General features: G+C 42.1%; 1 protein-coding gene across 1 annotated transcript in view; it reads right to left on the bottom strand.

The window, feature by feature from the left end:
* Nucleotides 1-17,692, bottom strand: part of LOC132008541 (mitogen-activated protein kinase 1-like) — a 40,158-nt gene that overhangs the window by 9,238 nt on the left and 13,228 nt on the right. Inside the window, exons 2-5 of the mRNA XM_059387173.1 lie at nt 17,127-17,282; nt 16,714-16,845; nt 4,046-4,155; nt 1,241-1,366 (exon numbers count right to left, since the gene is read on the bottom strand). Of these exons, the coding sequence (XP_059243156.1) occupies nt 1,250-1,366; nt 4,046-4,155; nt 16,714-16,845; nt 17,127-17,282 (515 nt within the window). The 3' untranslated portion in view covers nt 1,241-1,249. The remainder of the gene's footprint in view (nt 1-1,240; nt 1,367-4,045; nt 4,156-16,713; nt 16,846-17,126; nt 17,283-17,692) is intronic.

Here is a 17,692-nt window from a genome sequence, read left to right as displayed (position 1 = left end):
TTTTCTCCTCCACACTAGAAGAGTGTACTCTCTACTGGTTCCCAGCCTTACTCTGCCTGATGATGGTTTCCTCGGCCCCCTGAGGCTGAGCTGGCTATGTCAGTCCTCAATTCTCTCTACCCTTCCTTTGTCTTCTGTCCTTAATGACAGGGCTGGGAGACTGTCAACTGTACTGCTGGACTTCACTGGTGACTGGCTTCTGATGAGATTCTGCCAAAGGCCGGCAATGCAGGAAAAGCTAGGTTTCCTTTTTTCTGCTTCTTAGTGACACACGACTTTTGAGGAGAAGGGAGGCTCCTGGTTTCATAGGCACTGGATAGTTAACGGCAGCTTCAGGCTCCAGAGGGTGCCCCCATCAGTGGCAGTACAGGCTCCTGGCCCCATTCACAGCAATAGTGATGCTCTAACAGCTGCAGTTACAGCAGGTGCCCAGCACCCTAGCTGGGCTGTGTGATGATCAAGGAGCCTGGCTAAAACCGTTTTACTTTTGCTCCTTTAGCTGGAGGCCCCTGGGAACAGCTTCCTGGAGTTACTGCAGGTAACCCCACCCTTTCCTATCCAGCCATTCTAAAGGCCTCTGACCAGTTACACGGTGTCTGTGTGAAACACCCCAAGCAGCTTCTGCTTTTGAGCCTTGCAACTGCCAACCCTCAGCCTGAACCACTGTCTCTAGATCCCAACGTATAAAAACAGAATGGACAGGGCAGAAAGAATGGAGCAGAGACACAGTTCTATCAGACGCATACCGCCACAGAAGCCACTCTTCTCTCGCCACCCTCACGGAGCCTCTCGTTTTGCTGCAAGCAAAGCAGCCATGTAGCTACCAGTCACCAGGCTGTGCATGACCCCGCTGTCCACGGAGAAACACCTCCAGCCTCTCCTGGGCTGCTCTGTCCAAAGCATTTCTCCAGCAAATGCTTCAGGCCTGGTTGTAATTATTGACTTCGCTGCTCATTTCTACAGACTTGAACACTATTCTCACTCCTCCACTCCCTCGAGTTTCCACATTATTCTTTCCCCTCTTTATGGATGTTCTCTAAAATCAAGATCTGCATTTCCTTTTTTTTTAACACAATTTTTTGAAAATCTTACTGATACCACTGCCTTGCTCACCAGACTTTCTGACTTACGCACAGGAAGTTTCCACATGGAACTCAAGGAAATCTTTCTTTTTAATAACATTTAACTCATATTCTCTCTCCCTCACCAGGATTTATCATGTGGCTAAAGCTCTAGGTACCTGACAAATTTAAGATCTGTATCCCGGCTGGAATCTAGCTGTCTCTTCGAAGATGAGCTCTTTGAGCTTTTCCTTGGGCAGGTCGTCCAGCTCCATGTCAAACTTGAATGGCGCCTCGGCAATGGGCTGTAGGAGAGCACAGGATGGGGAGCAGACAAGGGTGGTTATGGCAGAGGTAATCATGTACTGATCATAATGTCTGTGGCTTACACTCCGAAATGTATACAGCAGCACTGACATCGATGGAAACCAAGAGCTCTGATAAAGCATTTACGCACCCATATCCCACCTACACGCTCCAAAAGGCACACTTTGTATGAACATGTAATAAATGGATGGGGAGCAACTACATCCATTTTGAACATTCTTCTGAATTTATCACTAATACCAAAATCAATTTCAAATTTTTAAGGCACTAGGTGTTGAAGTAACAGAAATTCACTGTTGTGTAGGTGGTAATGATATGTTTATATAATCAAAAGCCAGGCTACTCAAATCAATGTACTTAAATACATTATTTTTATGTGAAAAAATATTATGAAGCCATTAAAAAATGAAGCTGTAAGGAAGATTAATATCAGAGGGAAATGTGCACGTTTGTGTTAAACAACATGAAGCCTATTTTGTTTTTTTTTGACAGAGAGAGATCACAAGTAGATGGAGAGGCAGGCAGAGAGAGAGAGAGAGGGAAGCAGGCTCCCTGCTGAGCAGAGAGCCCGATGCGGGACTCGATCCCAGGACCCTGAGATCATGACCTGAGCCGAAGGCAGCGGCTTAACCCACTGAGCCACCCAGGCGCCCCGTATTTTGTTTTTTTTTAAATTTAGATACAGAAATATAAGACCGAGAAGAAAATACTCCAAAATCTTTTTTTTTTTTTAAAGATTTTATTTATTTATTCGACAGAGAGAGATCACAAGTAGGCAGAGAGGCAGGCAGAGAGAGAGGAGGAAGCAGGCTCCCCGCTGAGCAGAGAGCCCGATGTGGGACTTGATCCCAGGACCCTGAGATTATGACCTGAGCCGAAGGCAGCGGCTTAACCCACTGGGCCACCCAGGCGCCCCGAAAATACTCCAAAATCTTAATACCTGTGTAACAAGACTACAAAGTGATCTGTGTCATAGTTTTCTGTGAGTTTTCATTTTTATTTTTCAGCACACTCTATAACTAATCAGAAGGCTATTTAAGTACATATTTAAAAAGGGGTGCCTGGGTGGCTCAGTCAGTTAAGAGTCTGCATTCGGCTCAGGTCATGATCTCAGGGTCCTGGGATCGAGCCCTACGTGGAGAGTCTCCTTTCCTTCTCCCTCTGCCCCTTTCCCACAACTTGTGTATTTGCTCTCTCTCAAACAAATAAAAAAATCTTAAAAAAAAAAAAAAAAGTACATATTTAAAATGTCTCTGTTAAGGAATTCCCATATATATATATGAAAAAGGAAATCAGTCAATTGCTATTATTTATATTTTGGTTTTTAAGTACCCCCAAACTAACATAATGTTCTAGAACTAATCTGATGAGGATTCCAGCTGTCAATCAGTGGATGCCTAGTAGTTACCAGGCAATTCTAAATTTTATCCTTGTAATCCTCAAATCAGGCCTTTAGGGTAAGGAAACATGGGACACCAAACTCTGCACTAAGCACTGGTTTCTTGAAAGGGGGTAGAGAATTCATGTCCATGAAACAAAAACAATACCTAGTTCTCTCTCTCAAGGACAGCTCTATGTGGGGTCACACTTGTGTCCTACATATGCCATCTTTCTGGTCTTCCCAACTCCCTAATTGGGTTTGGGGTACCACCCAGGCTTGCGATTAGGACATGGGAGGCTCACAGGGCTAGTCAGAGCTCCAAACCTTACAATATCCCCTCCTTTCCCATTTATAAAATTAGAGGTATCTTTGCAAGCTGCCCCCAGTATTTCTGAGGGGATGGGGACAGAGATGGAAGGGAACTGGTTAGGAAATACTTTCTCTTTTTGACTTGTTCTTTCTCTTTATCAGTTTTTAGCTTTTATACCTTCTCCTTCCCTCTTCCATTTTCCCCTTTAACACACTCTGCTTGGTTCTCCCCGCTTTTAAAACAAGAGTGTGAAGAAGGCTTGGTTTCTACATGTGAGCCTCAACCAGAAAGACCCAAACTTGGGTATATATTGCATTTTTCTTTATTATTGTCCAGAGAATAAAGCCTCAGAAGAGTCAAAGAGGCCAGGAAACTAGGACTTTCCTGGAGAGAACATGACACACAGTATCTTTACCTGGCTGTCCAGCATGTTCCAGAGGCCTGCCACATCCATCTTTGGACTCATTTCTCACCACAAGAGGCTCTTGTATCCCCATCCCCAAGGAGGCACACCAGACATGAAGTCAACTATCCAAGCTGCGCACCCCCCCTTCACTTTGCAATGCCCCTCCCCAAGCAGGCAGTTGGCCTCCTTTCCACCCTCAGGAAGGCACTCTGATTTAGGTTCCTCTTCCTGCCACAAACCATGACAATGGTCTCTAGTCTTGGACCCCTTATCTGTGCTCCCCTTTATTCATCCATTCCTGCAGCCCCATCCCTGCTGCAGGTGGCCTGGAGGAAACTTTCTAAGATAGAAGGGGCTTGGTGGGTGGGGTGGGGAGAGGTTTCAAGCTGTGCTGACAGTACTGCTCCTCAAGGCAGATGATGTGGGCTACTGAGAGGACCAGGGGTGGCACCATATACCTCTTGGGGTCAGTCTAAGTATGATATCTGGGCCCTTCCTGGTTGGGCCTGCTGCTGGCTGATAGATATCCCTGGAGAAGCAGCCAGGAGTATTGGTCTTACCTCATCGCTTGGGTCATAATACTGCTCCAGATACGGATGGGCCAGAGCCTGTTCTACTTCAATCCTCTTGTGAGGGTTGAATGTCAACATTTTGTCCAGTAAATCCAGAGCTACAAAAGAAAGGTTTTGCAGTAGTGAGAAGCCAAAGGAACATTTACTGAATTACTTTCCATTCCCTGCTTAAGTAAACTTGACCGACAAAAAAATGGAACTAAGCATCACCATGGGGAGAACAGCCAACACACTGAGTGACTATTATCTGGGCTTCTGGAGATTATGACCATTTGACAATCACAAATCTAGACTTAGAAAGGTGACATAATCAGCCAAATGCTGAAAATGGAAGACCATAGTTCAAAGTCAATTTTGCCTACAAAACTGAACTTTTCCTAAACCACCATTCTGCTTTGCAGACATCTGAAGGAAAAGTGTTATATATTTCTCTTAAGTCAACTCAAAAGTCCTCTCCGCAATGGCCAATTTATCTTTCAACACATATGGTAGGCCTCTAAGGCCATAGAAGACAATGGTCACTTGTCCTCCTGCGTGGTTTCCGTATGTGTGAAGCACGGGCCCCTTGGCCTACTCTGCAGCTTGACATCTTTCTCCAAGATCCAAAAGGAAGTATTCTCTCTCTTTTAAAGTTTATTTACTGAAGCAATCTCTAATTTCTACACCCAACATGAGGCTCAAAACCATGACTCCTAGATTAAGAGTCACACGCACTTCTGACTGAGCCAGCCAGGCACCCCTAAAGTATTCTCTTGATCTAGTTGGTAGTCAGCAGCTGAACATTTCTTCCCTGTATAGAGTACAGGAACAGAAAGTGTGGGATCAAAAGGACCAAGAGGGAGGGACAGCTAATGAATGGCTTACCCTGGTGGCCTCCATAGCTAGTGTCCATGCACTACTTCAAGCCATGAAGAAAGCCAAAGGTCATGGCTGACAGTGGCTGCAACATGGGTTAAGGAAAATATGACCAAACAGTTCCTATATTTAGTATCAGGAGCGGGTTTCAGTGAGAAAGAATACATGCTAGAAAAGATATTACTGCTCTTTAAAAAAATGTGTGCTTTTATTTAATGATGCTCAGAACAGGGTTTCCAATTTAGGTAGCAGGTCCTTTCCTCAAATTGAAGGCTCTTGACAGGGGGTAGGTAAGGAGCTACCCAGTTCTCTTAAGTCCTAGCTTGCAGCTCTGAGGCACCCCTGAAAAATTGAAGAACTCCAAGGAACAAGTCTGATAATCTATTCCAAGTCTGAAAAACTACTAGTAAAATAAAGAATGTTTTCTTTCTTCTTCTTTTTATTTTTAGAGAATGTAGTTATCAATAAAATAAACAAAACCAAAGATGAAAACATTGCCATTTCCTCAACGAAACCTTGTTTCTTACAGTGATAACTTATTAGGTCATTGATCTCATCCATCTGCAAATCAGCACATTATCACTAAGTCCTGAGAAGAATGGAAAAGGAAAATCATTTTAATTATCTACTCACTAAAAACTGTGTTCAATCCTGGAGAGCAGCAGGCCAGTACACAATCTGAATCTGAAGTGCCTAACCGCTGTGTGCCAGGAAGTCAACCTCAGGAGAGCACCGGGAGGCAGAACCTTACTGCCTGAGGTCATTGAAAGAACAGGCATGAGAGGATGTGTGTGCATGTGCACGCGTGTGTGCGTACCTGCATGTGCACTCAGCTCTGGCTCCTACCTGTGACTTCCCTTGTTGCATGTCACCCATCCAATCTTTAAGACAACTGGGAGATAAATGTGGTAAGCCACATTGTGGACTGTCATGATATATTCCACACAACACATAACTTTGCTCGTGTCCACAAAACTAAAAAATTTTTTATGTAGCGCATATTTTTTTAAATAAAAGATTTTATTTTTTTATTTTTTATTTTATTTTTTTTTTTAAAGATTTTATTTATTTATTTGACAGAGAGAAATCACAAGTAGATGGAGAGGCAGGCAGAGAGAGAGAGAGGGAAGCAGGCTCCCGCTGAGCAGAGAGCCCGATGCGGGACTCGATCCCAGGACCCTGAGATCATGACCTGAGCCGAAGGCAGCGGCTTAACCCACTGAGCCACCCAGGCGCCCCTTATTTTTTTATTTGACAGAAAGAGAGAGCACAAGCAGGGAGAGTAGAAGAGGGAGAAGTGGGCTCCCTGGAGCCTGATGTGGGACTTGATCCCAGGACCCTGAGATCATTACCTGAGCTGAAGGCAGCTGTTTAACCAACTGAGCCACCCAGGCGCCCAACAGAGTGCATTTCTACAAATAGTATGTTTTCTGTTTTTGCCTCCCTATCATCTTTTCAATACACATGAGTCTACCATAGGAAATTAGGGAACAGTGACATTTTACTTTGTGGGCTAGAGAACTTTTCAGAGCAGAGGAGGCTCTTAGGAATCTAGGAGGCTCTTAGGGTGTTGAATGAAGCACTGTCAGGACCGGAAAGATCTACATCCCCACTGCCATGATGCGAGGTCTCAGGGTCCATGAACAGGCTAGGTTTCAGAGGCGGCTCTCTCCAAAGTCAGGATAGTACAGCACAATGGTCAATAACTCAGGTACCTCTGGCCTTAATGCCAGGCCCCACAGAACCCCAGGCAGATATATGAACACATGACATACCAGTTTTTCAGACTTGTTGCACATTCCAGTCCTACTATCTGTAACCCAGGTGATAAACCTATCCCATCTACTGTTCCCAACCACTGACTGCTCCCCGCTACCATAAAAGAACTGAGACATTCCCCAAGAATTTTAAAAGATTTATTTATTTATAAATTTGAGAGTGTGCGTGCGTGTGCGTCTAGGGGCAGAGGGGGGAAAGACAGAATCCCAAGCGGACTCCACACTGAGCGCAGAGCCTGATGTGGGACTCAATCTCATGACCCTGAAATCATGACCTGAGCCAAAACCAAGAGTCAAACACTTCATCAACTGAGCCATCCAGGAACCTCTCCCCAAGAACTTTCTTGAGGGATTAGAAGTCATTTGGCCTTTTGTCCAATTAGACACCATCTGTCAGGAAAAATCCAGGAAGGTCTGACCACAAGTCAGATCTTAACAGCATTATTTCTAAGCCATTGGGGCATACTTTCCCCCTCCAAACCTTGTTGATACTAATAGGGAAGCACTTCAAGGCAGCTGGTATTTGGCAGCTTAAGCAGCTCTAAAATAGACCTTTCGTTCTCTCAAGTTAAATTCTAGGCCCTTAAACCTATAGGCAAAAATCGCAAAGGAAGATAGCTTTTTTCTGCTACTTGAAAAATAACTGGATCTCCAACTTCCTTTTATTGCTAGTGCTATTTCTGCATTATTCACAGCTACAGAAAGGGAAAAGGAGAGAAACGGGAAGCAGCTGGCAGGTGCTGATCCCACAGTCAGAGTGCCCAGCCTCCCTCCTCCCACGTCACACAGCAATCCACTGGCACCACTCAGATAGCATGAATCATTCTGCCTGTGCATATGCTTCCTTGGATACAGGTTTTATTTCCCCTAAAAGGCTGGAAGTCCCTTCAAGGCTGGGGTTAAATCTGACCACGATCCCTGACTCTCCTTGGTAGCCTCCTAGAACCCCATACCTTCTCTTTAACTTCAGTGGGTACACAGCAACATGACCCTGCTCTGCCCATCTGGTCCTTCAGCCTTTTTTCTTTCCCATCTCAGCCCAGATCCCGGGGTGAGTCATATGACTGGCTCTCCACAGCATTACTGCGGGTCCATCTCACCTATCCAGCAAAACTCTCATCCAATATCAAGGCTGCAACCTGTCACTCCCATCCTCAGCCTGAATTTCTGAGTAGGGCCAGAGAAAAAGACCTAGCTGTTCAAACTGTGCCACTGCAACAATGCTTCTCAAACTTCCCAGTCTTAGAATCCTGCTCTTAAAACCTACTGATGATTGATCTTAAGAAGCAGTTAGTTCAGTCACAGTTCAAACTGTACAAGCACTTTTCTCTGAGGAAAAACCACTGCAATTGGCATGTGGCAGACATGCTCTATGTGTCTATGTTCTCATTTTGTCACACACAATGTGCACAAAACGTGTGAGAAGGACGAGATTTAATAAAGCAAGTACTTTTTACTGCTCTGTCAGGGACATTCTTAGGTGCAGCTGGCACTGGTTTTTGGCTATTAGGGCATGGCACTGCCACTGCCTTGCCCTGGGTTGAGGTGCTGGCAGTCTTGCTCACCACTGCTTCAGCACCAAGAGTGCAGCTGGCAGCACAGAGAAAGTGTGAGAACACCTTAGTGTTACTGTAAAAATAGTTTTGACCCTATGGACACCCTGAAAGGACTTGTGGAGGACCTCAGAGGTCTAAGGAACACACTACAGAGAACTGTGTATCATACAAACTCTAGATTTTTTTTTTAAAGATTTTATTTATTTATTTGACAGAGATCACAGGTAGGCAGAGAGGCAGGCAGAGAGGGAGAGGAAGGGAAGCAGGCTCCCTGCTAAGCAGAGAGCCCGACGCAGGGCTCAATCCCAGGACCCTGGGATCAGACATGAGCTGAAGGCAGAGGCTTTAACCCACTGAGCCACCCAGGCGCCCCCAAACTCAAGATTTTTAATCTTAACAAGGGCTCCCAATGTTCTGGGGCACCTCTGCTCAGGTGCTTTTCTAGTCTAAGATTCTTCCCAACTCACACAGCTTGAATCATACCCTTCCTGCCCCGTGAACCTCGTTACTCTGTGCAGGTATTACTGAGGGTGCTGAGAAAACAGAGGTCCCCAGGAGCAACCCTCCTGGATGTCCTTCCACCAGATTCACACATGTCCTTACTGCAGAAAGAGGAGACTCTCTCCCTGATCGAAATCAAATCTCCGACTGTGTAGCCCAGCTCCCCCTCATCTGGACCAGTTGTTTCTGTCTGCAATTTCCATTTCAAACTTCCCATTCACACTGAGTGCTTCAACTAGTCTTTTTTTTTTTTTTTTTTTAAAGACTTATGTGAGAAAGAGGGAGCACATGAGCACAAGCATGCATGAGTTGGAGGAGGGGTGGAGAGGGAGAGAGAATCTCAAGCAGACTCCCAGCTGAGCACGGAGCCTGGCAGTCGGTCTCACGATCCTGAGATCATGACCTAAGCCTAAACCAAGAGTCCCATGCTCAACCAACTGAGCCATGCACGTGCCCCTCAAATACTTTTATCCAGTCACCAATGATCCCTTAGCTGGAAGCCTCTGTTCCATGGAGACTGCTGAGCATGTCCACTTTCTCATGATGCCATCTACTGCTTCTGTGAAATATGCACTAGTTATTTTCTTTGTCCATCATTCTTTCCAGTTTTCAAGAGTTCCTACTTCTATACCATTGGCCATTGAAGGTTTGTGTTCTCAAGCTCTGAGACATCATTCTTCTTACCCTCTCAACCTCCTGTATGATTCCAAAGCAGACTGATAAATACAACTCTCTGCAGGCAGTAAAAGTATCTAGCTTATGACCCATTCACAACTAATATATGTATTTACAGGTGCAGCAAGAGTCTGGAAGCTCTTCAAACAGGTTATCTGAGAAAAGGAGACAGACTTCTTACACGAACTGCACTTTCTTAATTTCAAAAATAAATAGATGCAAGAAGAAAAGAACTGTTGGCTTTCCTGTCAGGGCCCACTGCCCCTCATTTTCTGTGGAGCTGCGCTTGCCATGGGAAAATCTCAGGCTCACCCACACTTCCTGCTTGTGCCATGAGAATGGTGACAATAGCCTAGCCACATTTCAACTTGATTCCCTTGGCCACAAAGAGTGGTCAGGTATGAGTACAAAGAAGCCGTGAGTCCCACAGTGGGGCCGAAACTATCAGGAAACAGGTCAATGTGACCAGGAGCTGCTGGGTCGCCATCTTGTCACCACAAGAAAAGAGCTAACAATAAAGACATCAGAGAAGAAGGCAAGAGGTCCAGATTTCTTGTCAAAGTGGCTATCCTCTGGAATCCAAACATCACGGAACCTGTCAAGTTGTGAGAGCCAGTACAGTCCTCCTTCAGGCCTAAGCCGTTGGCAGTAGGTTCTTGTGAAGTGGAACCAAGAAAGCCTTAAACAGCTGACCCTCTAGTCCATAAATGAGTCATCCAAGATCCCATCTCTCAGCACCCACAACCCCATCGCTCAATGTAACACTGAATCTTCTGAAATATTTTTTAGAATTTTTCTCTGCATGTTCTTTTACATAGCTGAGATCATACCTTATATAAAAAATGCTGTATTATTTCCCCAGTAAATACTGTTCATTAATATTTTCCTATGCTATAAAAACTTTGTTAAGAATCACCTTTAGTGACTTTATGATATTCCTTTAAGCAGAGGCAACACAGTTACCTCAACAATTCAATTAACATTTAGCCTTTAGGTGTCCTTAAATTTAATATGCCCAAATCAAAGTCTCAACTGCTACTCTCTAAAATGTTCTTCCTACTTTCCTCACCTCTTTCTTCATGTAAATTGTATTCTTATCCTTTGCTCATTTATTTATCCATTGAGGTCTTAGATTTCTCTCTGTTCTTCAGGCACAACTAATATTAATGATGAGTCCAACATCAATAAACTAATAATTCATGTAACTCTCCCAAATTTACCCTATGAGGTGGGAAATGCAATTTGTTCCAATTTTGAGATGAGGAAATTGTGAGACAGGGAAGTTAAATTACTTGTCCGAAGTCAAAGATTTGAGGTGGTGGGGTCCATTTGAATTCAGGGGCCAATTCTAGAGCACAACCTAAACCACGGTGCTAAGTTGCCTTAACATTAATAGTTTTAGGATAGGGATCCGTCAAATGCTTTTCAATTTGGAACATTTTATACCTATTGCTCACACTTGACCTAGCTAATCTATTTTAAGTCTTAAACCTTATGTGATCAAATCTACTATTTTTCTCTTATGTTTGTTTTCTTGGTTTGTATGTTTTTACAGCCTCGGAAGATAGTCTTTCTCTAAAATACTGAATATGCTAAGTATCGTTGGCTTTTAATGCCATGATTTTTTAAAAATTTTTTTGGAATTCACATTGAAGTATGAGTAATGATTTAAATTCATTTTCTTCCAAACAGTTATTCAACTAGCCCAGTACCATCTGTTGAATAATAATTTCTTCCCCCTCACTGGAGTAATTTTGGAGAGAATCCTAAGCTACACTCCTTTGAAGAAAAATCTATAATACTACTGTTCAAAGGATTCAGCAATCAGAAATTTCTAACAAATATGTGAAAAATATTCAATCTCAGGCTTTTTTTTTTTTAATAAACTAAGCTCTACACAAACATAGGGCTTGAACTCACAACCCTAAGATCAAGAGTTGCATGCTCTACTGTCTGAGGCAGCCAGGTGTCCCATCTCAGTCTAATGAAAGAAAACAAATTAAAATGTCACTTCTCCATTTGGTTGGTCCCAAAGACTGCTGAAACAAAAGATGTACAGAACTCCCAAACTGCCCTCCAGAGAGACTCAACCAATTTACATGCTATCAGCTGTCTCTGAAAACATCTATTTTTTCGCACAGCCTTGACCACATGGTGGGTCATCAAACTTTTTTTTTAGACTTTTTTTTAAAATTTATTTGACAAATAGAGATCACAAGAATGTGGAGAGGCAGACAGAGAAACAGAGGAGGAAGCAGGCTCCTTGCTGAGCAGAGAGTCCGATGTGGGGCTCTATTCCAGGACCCTGAGATCATGACCTGAACCAATGGCAGAGGCTTTAACCCACTGAGCCACCCAGGTGCCCTGGTCATCAAACTTTTGATGCTTTCTTCTACTGTTACGAGTGTTTTTTTTTTTTTTTTTTTTAAGGGGGGGGGGATTACCGATCTTTCAATGTTCACACCTCATATAATAAAAATGAGTACCTTTTCCCTCATATTTGAGATATTTACATTTCCTTTTTTAAAAACTATCATTAACCGGACTTAAAAGTGCCAGTGTTTCCGCTTCAGAATTTTAGTGTTGTGAGTCCCTGAAGTCTTACATTCATCTACTTATGTCATTTTTGTACAGATTCAGACTATTAGCTCCCTGCAGGCAGGTAATCAGTTTTATTGCTGTTCTAAGTCCAGGGCCTTGGAACCCCAATGGCACAGAACACTCAGATCTATTTATTAAATAATGAATTTATGTATGTTATAGTAAAAAACTAGAAACAACCTGGTGGCAGATTAAATATGGCCAAAAATTCTTTGCAGCTCTTCCCATCAATGGGTGGATTTATTTCTCCACCAACTGAATTTGGGCTGACCTTGTAGTTTGCTTTGACCAACAGATTGCTGCAGAAGTGTCTGCTATTTTAAGACTTTGCAGTTTCTGTTCTTTCTCTTTTGGAATATTTCTGCCATCAGAAGCAGCCCAGTTGGGTCTACTGTAAGATGACAGGAAATGACATAAACGAGAAGCAACTGTAAGATATGGTGAGGCCACCTCAGACCATGCAACTTGGAGCAAGATGAGCAGACCCACTAGGCTGTGCCTGGGCCAATGGACTTAGGAACAAATACATGGTGGTCTTATAAGGTGCCAGACTGTGGAGTAGTTTGTTACACGGCAACAGATAACTAAAGTGAACTTCAATGTCCAATATAAGACTAGTTAAAGACACTCTGAGTCATCACTACAAGGGAATACTATGTACCACTTTTCATAACTAGGGATACTGAAAGATCTCCAAGATACATTAATGAAAAAAAATTCAGTCTTGAGATCTCAGAATCCAGACCTACAAATTCCAGTGGTCTGGACTTTTATATAACCCTGTGATGCAGGTCCTACCACTAACTATTTTATAAACAGGAGGGGCACCTGGGTGGCTCAGTAGGTTAAGCCTCTGACTCTTGATTTCAGCATAGGTCATGGGTCTTGGGGTCCTGGGATTGAACCCTGTATCAGACTTTGAGCTCAGGGCAAAGATTCTCAGCTTGAGAGTCTCTCCCTCTACCCCTCCCCGGGCACACAGGCACGATCTCTCTCAAATAAAGAAATAAATTTAAAAAAAAAATTTTTTTTTAAATAAATAAATAAGTAAGTAAATGGGAAAAATTGAGGCCCAGAGAGGTTAAGTAGTTTGTTTAAAGTTCACACAGCTAGGAAGTAGCTGGACTATGAACAGAAACTAGGAGCTCTAGCTGGAAAGCTCCAGTTTCGAACACATGATGCTACACAGCTCACTCTGGCACTACCAACTCCCATTTCCCCCTTTCTTTATTCTAGTTATAGTCCCTCCCTGCTTCACTATTTTCACCCAAGGACTACATTTCAAAATTAACTTCCTGAATTTTAGTAACGTTTATTGTTATCTAAATGAACAAATCTCAGAGTTCATAGCTTTAACCTAAGGACAGTAAGCCAAATAAAAATCTCAAATAATTTGATACAAATCACAACTAACAATAAAAAAGTGAGTAAACAAACAGGAGGGAAGCCTGGAGATCTACTTATTACAAACTCTTTTTTTTTTTTTTTTTTAAAGATTTTACTTATTTATTTGACAGAGATCACAAGTAGGCAGACAGGCAGGCAGAGAGAGAGGGGGAAGGAAGCAGGCTCCCCGCTGAGCAGCGAGCCCAACACAGGGCTCGATCCCAGGACCCCGGAACCATGACCCGAGCCAAAGGCAGAGACCCAACGCACTGAGCCACCAAGTTGCCCCTATTATAAAGTCTTAATTATGCAATTTTGTTATGTATCCACCTCTTAAAAAAAGGCAACTTAGGAAATAAGATTTAGGTAACATGCTTGGGACAATACAGAATACAAACCAATCTAATCAGTAACACATGCAATGCACTTGAAAGTATAATTTTTAAAAATCTTATAATTATAATGCATTACGTAATTACAAAAGTATAACTAAATAGGTAAAAGCTGCACACACCCTGGAACAGCAAATGTTAAAGGTTACTTTGGGATTCTGGTAATTAAGGGTGTTTCTTTTACCTATTCTTTCTATACTTCCAAACTGTCGCCCATGATAATACACTACCTTTATATCAAAGATTTTAAAAGACAGTTACTCTAATATCCAAAATAAATTCAGTTTTATTTTATTTTATTTAAGATTTTATTTGACAGAGAGAGAGAGAGACAGCGAGAAAGGGAACACAAGTAGGGAAGTGGGAGGGGGAGAAACAGGCTTCCTGCTGAACAGGGAGCCTGACTCGGGGCTCGATCCCAGGGCCCTGGGGACATGACCTGAGCCAAAAGCAGATGCTTAATGACTGAGCCACCCCAAAACAAATTCTATTTTAGACAACAGAGTGATTCTGAGCCTTGGCTCAGGTTAGTACATAAAACAAATTCAACATCTAAGCTGACAGTTACTAAAGTAAACACATAAAGAAACACACACAGTAGCAAAAGTTAGAAAAAGCTGAATTTCCAAGATTGATGAAATGTTGCTGTTTTTAACTAGGCTCCACACCTAACATGGAGATTGAACTCATGGCCCTGAGGTTAAGAGTTGCATAATCTACAGACTGAGCCATCCAGGTGCCCCTGAATGAAATGTTTTAAAATCATTAAAGAAAAGCCAGATCTATGTACTAACATGGAAGGACACTCAAACACAATTCTATTAACAGTGACCCTTAGGGAATTATAAAAGATTTTTACCTTTTTAGTTGAATATTCCTAAAACTTCTGAATTTTTACCAAAAATGTTAGCTTATAAAACAATTATTTATAGAAAGGAAATTTTAGATAAAAATATAGATATGTATGAAGATAAAGCTGTGGAAGAACAAGCACCAAGGTGCTGGCAAGCTGCTTTCTTCTCTCTGGTTTCAAATTCTGATTTCTTCCACTTTGAAGGACCCTTGTGATTACAGTGGGACCACTGAGATAATCCACAATCTCCTTCTTCTTAAAATCAGGTGATAAGCAACCTTAATTCTGTCTGTAACCTTAATTTCTCTTTGCTATGTCACCTAACATATTCACAGATCCTCGGGATTAGGATGCGGACATCTTTGAGGAGGGGGTCATTACTTTGCCTACCACAATTTTGTAATAGTATAAAGTTTTTCAAAACAGCCAGCTATTAAAAACCAAACAACCCAACCACCTAATATATTTAACAGACACATGCTAAATGGGGATAAAAGATAACATAATTATTAAACAAAGGTAACTTAAAATGTAAAAGGGTAAAATGAAATACATTGCCTCTTTCTTTTATGGATGAGGGCTCTTGGTATTTTATCTAAGAAATCTTGGTTTATCCTGGGGTCATGAAGATTGTGTTCTGTTTTCTTCTCAAAGCTTAATAGTTTTGGGCCTTATATTTAGGCCTATGTTCCATTTTTAGGTTTTATTTGGGGGCAATATAGATGTTTAAGTCTTCCTGCATCATTTGTTGAAGAAACTGACATAAGCAATAATACTGATAACTTTCGGGGTGCCTGGGGTGCCTCAACTGGTTAAGCTTCCAACTCTTGATTTTGGCTCAGGTCATGATCTCAGGGTCATGATATCGAACCCTGTAACCTGGTTAAAAGTCTCTCTCTCCCTCTGCCCCTCCATGCCCTACATGCTTGCACACATGTGTGCTCTCTCAAGAAAGGAAAGAAGGAAGGAGAAAGGGAGGGAAGGAAAGAAAGAAAGAAAGAATGAATGATTGAATGAATACTGATAACTCTTTAAAAAAAAGTAGCAAAGAGGACGGGGGTTGAGGAGTGGCAAAAATGGGTGAAGAGGGGGCGCCCGGGTGGCTCAGTGGGTTAAAGCCTCTGCTTTCGGCTCGGGTCGTGATCCCGGGGTCCTGGGACTGAGCCCTATATCGGCCTCTCTGCTCAGCGGGGAGCCTGCTTCCTCCTCCCCTCTCTCTGCCTGCCTCTCTGCCTACTTGTGATCTCTGTCAAATAAATAAATAAAATCTTTAAAATAAAAAAAAATGGGTGAAGAGGATTAAAGGGCACAAACTTCCAATCCTAAAAGTAAATAAGTCACAGGAACAAAAAACAGAGCATAGGGAATAGAGTCAATAATATTGTAATGCACTTATCATGGTGAGCATTTCATAATGTATATAATTACAGAATCACTATGCTGTGTACCTGAAATGAATTTTTTATTGTATGTTACCTACAATTAAAAAAGAAAAAAGAACTTTTTTGGAAAGGAGCAAAGAGGAGCACCTGCCTGGCTCAATGGGTAGAGCATGTGACCCCTGACCTCAAGATTTTAAGTTTGCACCCCATGTTGGGTGTAGAGCATACTACAAAAAAGAATAAAATAAGGGATGCCTGGGTGGCTCAGTTGATTAAGTGTATGACTCTAGATTTTGGCTCAGGTCATGATCTCAGAGTTGTGAGATCAAGCCCCACATCAGGCTCCATGCTCAGTGTGGAGTCGGCTTGCCCCTCTCCTTGTGCTCCTCCAACTCCTGCACTCTCTCTTTCTCTTGCTCAAATAAAGAAAAGTCTTAAAAAAAAAAGAATAAAATAAAAATAAAAGCAAAGGTGGCAAACTATACAATCATTCATAAATTCCTGTACCCTACTGCCCCTGCTTGCAAATAAAAGGTAAAAAAGAGTAAGTACTAAATAAGGTATTACCCAATTGCCCCAGACTTAACTTTTCAGGCCAGTGACCTAATGATTTAACTAATAAAACAAGCAAGCAAAAAATTAAGTCTAAGAAAAATAATCAATAAAATAATATTTACCTTTGGAATCAGCATTTGGGAACAGCCTGTTCCATGGCACCTTATTTTTGTGTGGAAGAGAAAGCAAGTAGTTTCTAGCTTTTAAATTTATTATACAGTTCAGGTCTTCCTGTGATGGGGATCCAAGAATACCTATCAGATAAAATAATGAGCTGTTAATTATACAGACTCAGGCCTACTGACCTTCTGGCTGTGGACACAATGGACCCTGATAACTGTTTTCTTACCATCTCCCCATGCTTACCTTTCTTAAAAGTTTTCACAAGGATCCTTAATATTTGGAATCAAGCAAGATTACAGACTCATAGGTTAAAGGGATGTCAGAACTATTCTAGTTTCATGAAATGACTCTTATGTAAACTGTGGCAGGTGAACTGAGTAAATCTAGCTCCTAAAATGTTTGGTAACCTTACCCAGAATGTGGTTCAGCTGGTCGAGATAATGCTTCCCAGGGAAGATGGGCCTGTTGGACAGCATCTCTGCCAGAATGCAGCCTACAGACCAAATATCAATGGACTTGGTATAGCCCTGTAGTGGGAAGGGAGAAAAGACTGAGAATGATATGTAATGTTACAGGACACAGTGAGATCCTCCTACAGAACAGGTACATGGCTGACAGGAATTTTACCTTCTCCTTTGGCTCTATAATTCAGAAATAAGAGAAGAGAGTGTGCAGATACAAATAATAATTTGGCTTTCTTCTAAGTTGTTGGACAACCAAGATTACTTGATTTTATTTCTCTCTTCAAAGTTGATTAACTTACTAATAAATGAGAATTTCCAAAGTATACTTCATTCCTTTCCTCAAATGATTTGAAAGAGAGCAACCATATAAGCTAAAGCTGGCAAAAGGAAAAAACATTAATATCCCTTGCTTTAGGACATCTGTGGCCAATTTATTTATTTTGAAAAACCTGGAGACCAACTCAAGGCACTCAGAGTCACTGCTATACTTCCAGAGTTTCTTTGTCCGTTTTGC

The sequence above is a fragment of the Mustela nigripes genome, unplaced genomic scaffold (assembly GCF_022355385.1).
Source record: "Mustela nigripes isolate SB6536 unplaced genomic scaffold, MUSNIG.SB6536 HiC_scaffold_191, whole genome shotgun sequence".
NCBI classification, from domain to species: Eukaryota; Metazoa; Chordata; class Mammalia; order Carnivora; family Mustelidae; genus Mustela; species Mustela nigripes.
The sequence above is the reverse complement of the archived record's forward strand: the minus strand, read 5'-3'. Positions and strand labels throughout refer to the sequence as shown.